The sequence below is a fragment of the Rattus norvegicus genome, chromosome 17 (assembly GCF_021556685.1).
Source record: "Rattus norvegicus strain SHRSP/BbbUtx chromosome 17, alternate assembly SHRSP_T2T, whole genome shotgun sequence".
Lineage (NCBI taxonomy): Eukaryota > Metazoa > Chordata > Mammalia > Rodentia > Muridae > Rattus > Rattus norvegicus.
Genome location: NC_141550.1, coordinates 41,645,968 through 41,656,391, shown reverse-complemented (window position 1 = coordinate 41,656,391; position 10,424 = coordinate 41,645,968). Strand labels below are relative to the sequence as shown.

Genomic DNA, 10,424 nt, shown 5'->3' with positions numbered 1-10,424 from the left:
AATTCTGTTACTTTAAAATAAATCGTTTCTTTGTATTTACTTTTAAAGTCTCCTGGATTGCAGCTGCAACTCTGTTACTTTAAAATGGATAGTTTCTTTGTATTTACTTTACCTTTAAAGTCTCCTGGATTGCAGCTGCAACTTTGTTACATTCAAATGAATAGTTTCTTTGTATTTACTTTACTTTTAAAGCCTAGGAAGGTTGCATAAAGGGACTTACCCAGCCTCAGAAGGGAGCCGTGAAAGAGGCTGGATGGAGGGAAGACTGAAGCCCTCTGGAACTGTGCCTTTAGTTCCATCCCCAGCACCGGTGATACTTCCAACATCCAGCACTTTCTGATACTCCTACTTCTTATTTTTTCTTCCCAACAAGACTTGGCCAGGGTCTTTCCCTGCTGGGACCAATAGCTCAAACTCAGAAGCGGTAGACTCCAGAGCCTGGCAAATTAAAGGAATGGGAGTCCACAGAGCCACACCTAACATTCCATAGCCTTAACTTCATAGAAAGTGATGTGGTTAAATGCTAGGAAATGAATTTTTTTCCCAGTTCTCTTTATAAAACCGAATCAGGAGAGGGCTTTGGAAATTTTCATGGTGTTTAAAAACTACCCAGCAGTTCAGGAAAGGGAAGGAAATTAAATGCTTGCAGGCCTGCCTATTTCCCTTTTAGGTTTACAAACTCCTCCATTTCCTGTAATTAAACAAAGTGAACGTTTTAAAAAAATGGAGACCTTGTTGCTTCTCCCAAATTTAGTTCATATACAAAAGCCTTGTAATCCAAAAGCTCTAGGCCAGGAGGCCTTTGGAAGTGAGGACCAGATTAAGAATTAGGAGCGGTAGACCTCGGGCTGGCCCTTCATTGGTGAGACTTTCACCCGGCTGAACTGAGCTCTATCCAGGGCGGCGCCGCATAAAATGGCGACTCGAGCATCACCGAAAACCAGTTGAACAGACTAGCTCACAATCCTGCATCTTGATCGAAACTAGGAGACACTGGTTAATTAGGTTTATGTTGCTTAGCTAAACCAGATAGTGAACCCACGGTTCTACTGTCTTCTTGTGTTTATTCCCCAGTTAGACCAAGGACAAAAGCCCTGATATATGTGCCATCAGTTTGTACGCTCCGGGACTTTTCCTGGAACTTCACCTACGGTAGATGCTAATATTAAACCTAAAGTCTAGCTTGTGACCCATTAATGAACCGTTCCGGGCTCATTATTCCAACAGTAGTAAGGAAATGTACCCTTTCTACTGCAGTACTCAATACCTTTACGTAGGATATTTGGCAGTTTCCACAGAAGTAAGAAGTGCTTACAATACTTGAGCCTGAACCGACAGGAACCACGAACAAGCGCATAGCTCTCAATTGTGAACTCTTAGGTGGCTCTGAAAAGAGCCTTTGGGTTACGAGGTAGAGGAACTCACTTGGAGCTGGTGTACTTGGTGACCGCCTTGGTGCCCTCGGACACCGCGTGCTTGGCCAGCTCCCCGGGCAGCAGCAGGCGCACGGCCGTCTGGATCTCCCGGGACGTGATGGTCGAGCGCTTGTTGTAATGCGCCAGGCGCGACGCCTCGCCCGCGATGCGTTCGAAGATGTCGTTCACGAACGAGTTCATGATGCCCATGGCCTTGGAAGAGATGCCGGTATCCGGGTGCACTTGCTTCAGCACCTTGTACACGTACACGGAATAGCTCTCCTTGCGGCTGCGCTTGCGCTTCTTGCCGTCTTTCTTCTGGGCCTTGGTAACGGCCTTCTTGGAGCCCTTCTTCGGGGCGGGAGCGGACTTGGCGGGCTCAGGCATCTTCAGGTGTCTTTCTCGGGAAGAAAAGGAGAATGAATTCTGCAGCAGGGTTTGTTTTTTTGTAGGCAGTCTCATGCAAATTAAGTCTTACTTTCACCCGATCTGATTGGTTAGAGGTTACAAAGGACAGTCTATTCTCCCATTGGTCAAACTCTAACCTTGTAATAATTTTCAAGCGACTATGCCTAACGCTCCTTAATCAGATTGGTTTCTTTTTAAAGGTTTCAGATTAAATTGCTCGTTAAAACAAAAACAAAAACAAAAACAAAAACAAAAACAAAAACAAAAACAAAACAGAAGTTGCTCTATTTTGAAATTCCAGAAGTTAAAGTTTGCGATCAATTTAATACCAAATATTCTGAAACCATTGAAACGTTCCTGTCAAAACTATTTTAACACTTCAATCCAAGTTTCGGTCCAGTAAAGGAAAAGGAAGAACAGAAAAGATCTAGTCGACCTTCAAGCTTCCCGGAGTTCCCAAGGCAGTGCAATCTAGCCTATAGAAAGGAAAGGTCAGAGTGAAAGTAAACGGTTGGGAGTAAGTCTTACAGATGACAAAAGTTAGACGCAGGGATACTACGTCCTGTTTGAAAAGAATAAACGGAACAGTTTAATCGAATTGGAAGATCATGTATTAGGCGAAGGTGGACAGGTGGAATGTACGAGAATTAACATATGAAAGAAGCTAGATTGCTGAGGAAGGTTGAAAATCCTTTACCACAGCCTCTGGGCAACAGCAGGCAACAATACAAACAGACAAACAAACAAACAACAAAAAAGCAAAAAAAAAAAAACAAAAAAACAAAACCCCGCGCGAAATGACAAAGAAAAAGGCGTGCTGTCCTTTCTGGGAAACTTCCTTCACCCTATTAGCCACTACCTGCTTGGTTGCTTTTCCTTTATTACCTGTCCCTAGTTATTTTGAACCACGTGGCCCTGGTGCAATCCTTTTCCCTGAGACGTCCGTGGAATTTGGTGACCTATGCTCAGCCAACCAGACAACATTTTTTTTTTTTTTATTAACTTGAGTATTTCTTATTTACATTTCGAATGTTATTCCCTTTCCTGGTTTCCGGGCAAACATCCCCCTAATCCCTCCCTCTCCCCTTCTTTATGGGTGTTCCCCTCCCTACCCTCCCCCCATTGCCGCCCTCCCCCCAACAATCACGTTCACTGGGGGTTCAGTCTTAGCAGGACCCAGGGCTTCCCCTTCCACTGGTGCTCTTACTAGGATATTCATTGCTACCTATGAGGTCAGAGTCCAGGGTCAGTCCATGTATAGTCTTTAGGTAGTGGCTTAGTCCCTGGAAGCTCTGGTTGCTTGGCATTGTTGTTCATATGGGGTCTCGAGCCCCTTCAAGCTCTTCCAGTTCTTTCTCTGATTCCTTCAACGGGGGTCCTATTCTCAGTTCAGTGGTTTGCTGCTGGCATTCGCCTCTGTATTTGCTGTATTCTGGCTGTGACCAGACAACATTTTACATGGTACTGTGGGCTATTCTGTTTCTGACCTCCAAGGTTAACTTAAAAGTATGATCCTTCCCTGTCTATCTCTTCCTCCCTCCCTCCCTTTCTCCCTTTCTCCTTCCCTCCCTTCCTCTGTAAAGCACCCCCCCTGCCCCCCAAATTTTCTCAGGTTTTAGCGCGGCTGTTGAACTGTTTGTCTTTCAAACTTTAATAAAACGGGCATTGATCTTCTGAATCTGTTTTTAAGTTCTTGTATTAGTGAGACTAAGAACCCAAAGAGGGAATAGCAGTGTATTGGCTGGTTTTGTGTGTCAACTTGGCACAAACTGGAGTTACCAGAGAGAAAGGAGCCTCCTTTGAGAAAATGCCTCTATGAGATCCAGCTGTAAGTCATTTTCTCAATTAATGATCAAGGTGGGAGGGCCCATGGTGAGTGGTGCTATTCCTGGGCTGATAGTCCTGGGTTCTATAAGACAGCAAGCTGAGTAAGTCAGGGGAAGCAAACCATGGCCTCTGTGTCAGCTCCTGCTTCCTGATCGTAACTTTCTTTGGTGATGAGCAGCAATGTAGACGTGTAAGCCGAATAAAGCCTTTCTTTCCCAATTTGCTTCTTGGTCATGATGTTTTGTGCAGGAATAGAAGCCCTGACTAAGACAACCAGTTTCTTTGGTAAACATCAGAACTAAAATTTTAATTTAGTGGGGGTATCAAAAGAAAAATCTAGCCATTGGTATTTGTGAATTTGGCGTTTTGTTTTCTGACCGTCTGCACTCCTTCCTATACCTATCTCTAGGCTGGTCCAGAACTCACTGGGACATTGAGACTTATATTGATAGGATGGCAACACTGCTTCTGCCATTCAGATTCTTAGCTTATGGAAATGAGCCAACGTGAACAGATGACCTATGCTTTTGTCATAAAATCTGATTTTTAAATTTAAATTTTAATTATTCCATTTATATTATAAATATAATTAAATGGAATAAATATATATTTATACAATATAAATGTACAATATGTACTTATATAATATAAATATATTTAATAATATAAGTAAACAATATTTCCTTTTATTACTGCTAAAGACTTAAATTCCTTCCCTTTTATATCTAGCTTTAAAAAAAATGGGGCTTACACATAGGTAATGAAGACATGATTTAAAAAATTTAAATTCTGAGAGCTACCTACCAGTGCTGAGAATTTTTTATCCTTGATTGAACATAGTAGCTATTTGTTTCCCGTAAGGTTTAATGTCGCCCAGGTGACCTTAAACTCACTCTGTAACCAAGTGTGCTCTTGAATTTCTGAACATTTTGCCTCCATCTCAAGTGCTGGAATTATAAGCATCAGCTCACTGTGCGTATTTGTAGAATTTTAAATAAAATACTGCATGCATGTGTCTACGGTGTGTATTGTGCCCTGGCATGCCTCTGGACATCTAAGGACAATTTTGGAGCCTGTTCTACTTTCTGAATTGTTTGAGATACCTTCTTTTATTTTCCTTTGGTGTTCATTGCTCTGTATACCAAGATAGTTGGTCCTTGAATTCCCATGGAGTATCCTGTCACTCGCTACCTTTTATCTCCATGCAGGAACACCGGAATTACAGACGCATCTCATTGTTCTGGGTGTATGTGGGTACTGGGGATTCAAATTCAGGCCCCTTTGCCTGAACAGCAAGTACTTTACTCACTGAGCCGTTGTCTCAAGACTCATTTGTAGGTTTAAAAAAACAAAACAAAACTAAAGTCACTTATGCAAATCAAATTTGTTTGGAGCATATTAGGATTATAAAATAAGTCCCTGTAACCAATGTCCTAGTTTAAAAGCTCCGGTGTGAAAACTGGGCATGTTTCAGTAGGTCAGTTACAGAGCAATGGTGTAGCATGCTCCAGGCTGTGAGGTCAATATATATTCTGTATTACTACATCTCTTTGGCTTCCTATACACACCCTACCAGTTACCTGACATGGATGCTAGGAGACGAACTCTGGTCCATTGTTAAGAGAAGTACCTGCTGTTAACTGCTGAGCCATTTCTCCAGATCTTTGAGATCTATTTTGCTATGGACTTTCTTGCATGTTTTCTGGTAGAGATAAAACATATTCATCTAGGGTCTGTGTAAAGAACATCTCATTCTAAGAATCTCTAATTAGCTTTCATGGTGGTTGATTCTTAGTTTTCCTTTGACAATACACATGTCTCTCTGTTATGATCATGTGTCCCTTTTTGAGAGCAGTTGTTGAGTTTCACTTCATTTTTATCTGACAAGAAATACCAGGTTGAGTCTGGACAACAGTTTGAGTCCAGGAACTGGAAGTTGGCATGGCAAAGTAGAGAGACAGAAAAAAAAAAAAAAAGTCACAGGAGTGGGGGAGGATGGGAAGAGGGAAGTATGTGATCAATGATAACGAGGAACCCTATTTGGGGAAATGATGTCCACTTGGCTTGCATAAGCCAGGAATGCCCACAGCAGGATCCAGAGATATTTCACACGAACACCTTGCCCTGAGGTCCCACCACTCCCTTGGTAGAAACCCTTGAGGAAGTTATCAAAAGCACATGATATTCTTTTTTTTTTTCCCTCCTCTGGGAGAAGTCTTGGTTATGTTTTCCAGGTTAGGAACTGGTGGGGCCAAACAGCCAGTTTATCTCAGCTGTTTGTTTATCAAGTGGATTGTTTGATATGCCAGGCTGTTGGCTTGCTAGGCATTGTCTAGAAAGCCCTCTATAACCTTTGTGTTGATTTACACCACTTCCTGCCTCTATCCCCCAAAATTAGATAAAACAAAAACTTGACAATATTTGTTCTTTTTGCCTGTGTTTTAGTTAATTAATGCCCAATTAAATCTATTGGACATTCTAGAGCTTTCTTACTCACTTTTTTTTTCTTTTTCTTTTTTCAGAGCTGGGGACCGAACCCAGGGCCTTGCGCTTGCTAGGCAAGCACTCTACCACTGGGCTAAGTCCCCAACCCCTTCTTTTCTCACTTTTGTATGTATGTTATCTGTGCATAATTAAGGATGATTAGTGATTGCACAGCATTTGCTCATTTAATAAATACTAAGTATACCCAAACCAACCAACCAACCAATCAACCAACCAAATCTCCCTGAACAACAACAACAACAAAAAAAAGCAAGTGTTGGAGAAACAAATTAAAACAGAATAGTTTGTGAATTCATGCTCAGACCGACTAGAGGTGTATAGTTGTTTAGACATGGTTAAGCTATTGCAAAAAAAAAATGTTCAAAATAGCACTTAAAGGTTTTATATTGTCTTTTTTTTTTCCTTTTTTAAACATGCTGTCAGCATATTTCCTTGGCTAGCCTGGAACTAGCTAGGTAGTCCAGATTGGTCTTGAACTCCAGCAGTCTTGAGTGTTAAGATGGCACATATACATTTTCAGGTACTATTACTGTGCATGAGAAAAGTTTTCTTTTGTGTTTTCTGCCAAAGGTGGCTAGCCTTTTAAAGGCCTATATTCCCTAAATCTCCCAATCACTTTAGACTTTTAATCTCCCCTACTTGGTAAATCTTTGTTTATACAAAAGCCCTGCTCCATTCCTTGAACATGCTGTCTGAGAGTGGCCATCCCCTTCCATTTTTCTTCATTTCCTTTGTGCTAATTATGAGTTTGTCAATTGTATCAGATCAACGGGAAGATGCATAGTCACTACCTATGTTAGAATGAAAACTCATTGAACTTCCTGCCCAGTTCTACTAAAGCTGACCTGGGTTTTGACCCCCCCCCCTTTTTTTTTTACAAGAGAAATTGCCTTTTTGAGTTACCTTTGCTTGGTTTATTTCTTTGTGAGACACTAAGGATGTTCTTTTCCAGCAACTGTAGCCCTGCAGTAACAGATACTCAAGCACTTTTGAAAACACAAGTCTGATGTAGTAAAACAGCTGGGTATCTAAATCAACTATTTCCTATACTAATTTTCTCTTAAATCAAGATGAGGTCTATATCTAAATTACACATCAACTCAAAAATTTACTACTTAAAAAAAAAAAGGAAATCAGAGGTTTTGTTAATAGTTTTTATATTAATTACATGTTGAAACAATAACATTTTAGCTATATCTGGTTAAGTAAAAAACACTAACTGTAATCACCTATTGTTGCTTTGCAGCCCTTCTTCAAAGCTTTCATCAAGGGTAAGCCTAAATTCAAGGACAACCTGTGATTCAGTGAATACACTCCTTGAGGTTCAGGTGTCTCTGTGGAAAAGGCAGGCAATTTGATAGCAGAAAGGAAAGTGCCTCTAGGTAACCTTGTCATGCCAGTTTGGCTGTGTTGGATTCATGGTCTAGTGAAAAGGAGAAAGGACTCCCATCTGGTTGTCACACTGTCATAATAAACAGGGAAGAGAGGAGAGGGGGAGGGAGATGAAGAGTGAAAGAAACTGCTGCTTGAGACAGACAGGCAGGTGGTCCTGTCCTGCCTATCTGTGACTTGGGGCTGTCAAGTGGATGAAGGGAGGGAGGTCTCTCTTTGTAGAGGCTCAGGTTGCCAGTAGGCCTCAGATGAGCTTCCTGGGTTTTGGTACAGAATGTTAGATGTCTGAGGCAGCATAAAGAGACAAAGGGCTAAGAGACTGGCCTTCAACAGATAGATAGGACTGTGTATATTAATGTGCACACAAGGAGGGTGGGGTGGTGGAGTGGACAACAGCCTCCTTGGGTCTGCCAAAGAAAAAACCTGGCTTCTACCTTTTTGGGGAAGGGTGAGGGACTTGAAAATCAAGAAATTGTTTCAACCATAGTGTCTCTCCTGCAGTATCTCCTTCAAATTCCTCCTCCAAGACAAGATAGACTATTCTTTCTGTGCCAACTGATAAGCTGGACAGGGTCACCTGTAATATCATATGATAACCCAGGAGCAAGTTAAAAAATCATCTTGAAGGTGTGTGGTCATAATAGTACTTTGGGCCTATATTACATTAAGAGGTTTAATCCTATACTTTTACCACAAGGTCAGTCTGTCTCAGTCCCTTGTATTCCTAAGTAGAAGTTTAGAAAATGGCAGAGCACCTAGAACCCCAGCATTGGGAGATGGAAGTGGAAAGATGGAAGTTCAGCTCTGTTTGCTCTGTTTAGAATCGATACACCCTCCCAGTCAGTAACCCTCCCAGTCAGTAACCCTCCCAGTCAGTAACCCTCCCAGTCAGTAACCCTCCCAGTCAGTAACCATCCCAGTCAGTAACCATCCCTGTCAGTAACCCTCCCAGTCAGTAACCCTCCCAGTCAGTAACCCTCCCTGACAGTAACCCTCCCTGTCAGTAACCCTCCCAGTCAGTAACCCTCCCAGTCAGTAACCCTCCCAGTCAGTAACCCTCCCAGTCAGTAACCCTCCCAGTCAGTAACCCTCCCAGTCAGTAACCCTCCCAGTCAGTAACCCTCCCGGTCAGTAACCCTCCCAGTCAGTAACCCTCCCAGTCAGTAACCCTCCCTGTCAGTAACCATCCCTGTCAGTAACCATCCCTGTCAGTAACCCTCCCAGTCAGTAACCATCCCTGTCAGTAACCCTCCCAGTCAGTAACCATCCCTGTCAGTAACCCTCCCAGTCAGTAACCATCCCTGTCAGTAACCCTCCCAGTCAGTAACCCTCCCAGTCAGTAACCCTCCCTGTCAGTAACCCTCCCAGTCAGTAACCCTCCCAGTCAGTAACCCTCCCAGTCAGTAACCCTCCCAGTCAGTAACCATCCCTGTCAGTAACCATCCCTGTCAGTAACCCTCCCAGTCAGTAACCCTCCCTGTCAGTAACCCTCCCTGTCAGTAACCCTCCCAGTCAGTAACCCTCCCAGTCAGTAACCCTCCCTGTCAGTAACCCTCCCAGTCAGTAACCCTCCCAGTCAGTAACCCTCCCAGTCAGTAACCCTCCCTGTCAGTAACCATCCCTGTCAGTAACCCTCCCAGTCAGTAACCCTCCCAGTCAGTAACCCTCCCTGTCAGTAACCCTCCCAGTCAGTAACCCTCCCAGTCAGTAACCCTCCCTGTCAGTAACCCTCCCAGTCAGTAACCCTCCCAGTCAGTAACCCTCCCAGTCAGTAACACTCCCAGTCAGTAACCCTCCCTGTCAGTAACCCTCCCAGTCAGTAGCCCTCCCAGTCAGTAACCCTCCCAGTCAGTAACCCTCCCTGTCAGTAACCCTCCCAGTCAGTAACCCTCCCAGTCAGTAACCCTCCCAGTCAGTAACCCTCCCTGTCAGTAACCCTCCCAGTCAGTAACCCTCCCAGTCAGTAACCCTCCCAGTCAGTAACCCTCCCTGTCAGTAACCCTCCCTGTCAGTAACCCTCCCTGTCAGTAACCCTCCCTGTCAGTAACCCTCCCAGTCAGTAACCCTCCCAGTCAGTAACCCTCCCTGTCAGTAACCATTCCAGTCAGTAACCATCCCTGTCAGTAACCCTCCCTGTCAGTAACCATCCCTGTCAGTAACCCTCCCAGTCAGTAACCCTCCCTGTCAGTAACCATTCCAGTCAGTAACCCTCCCTGTCAGTAACCATCCCTGTCAGTAACCCTCCCAGTCAGTAACCCTCCCAGTCAGTAACCCTCCCAGTCAGTAACCCTCCCAGTCAGTAACCCTCCCTGTCAGTAACCCTCCCAGTCAGTAACCCTCCCAGTCAGTAACCCTCCCAGTCAGTAACCCTCCCTGTCAGTAACCCTCCCTGTCAGTAACCCTCCCAGTCAGTAACCCTCCCAGTCAGTAACCCTCCCAGTCAGTAACCCTCCCAGTCAGTAACCCTCCCTGTCAGTAACCCTCCCAGTCAGTAACCCTCCCAGTCAGTAACCCTCCCAGTCAGTAACCCTCCCTGTCAGTAACCCTCCCTGTCAGTAACCCTCCCTGTCAGTAACCCTCCCAGTCAGTAACCCTCCCAGTCAGTAACCCTCCCAGTCAGTAACCCTCCCTGTCAGTAACCATTCCAGTCAGTAACCATCCCTGTCAGTAACCCTCCCTGTCAGTAACCATCCCTGTCAGTAACCCTCCCAGTCAGTAACCCTCCCTGTCAGTAACCATTCCAGTCAGTAACCCTCCCTGTCAGTAACCATCCCTGTCAGTAACCCTCCCAGTCAGTAACCCTCCCAGTCAGTAACCCTCCCAGTCAGTAACCCTCCCAGTCAGTAACCCTCCCAGTCAGTAACCCTCCCAGTCAGT

At 44.2% G+C, this 10,424-nt stretch overlaps 1 protein-coding gene across 1 annotated transcript; it reads right to left on the bottom strand.

The window, feature by feature from the left end:
- Positions 1 to 1,376: 1,376 nt before the first annotated feature.
- H2bc6 (H2B clustered histone 6) lies at positions 1,377 to 1,836 on the bottom strand. The gene is given in 1 exon segment (NM_001409097.1): positions 1,377 to 1,836. A coding segment is annotated over 1 exon segment (381 nt). The 5' UTR covers positions 1,803 to 1,836; the 3' UTR covers positions 1,377 to 1,421.
- Positions 1,837 to 10,424: the final 8,588 nt, after the last annotated feature.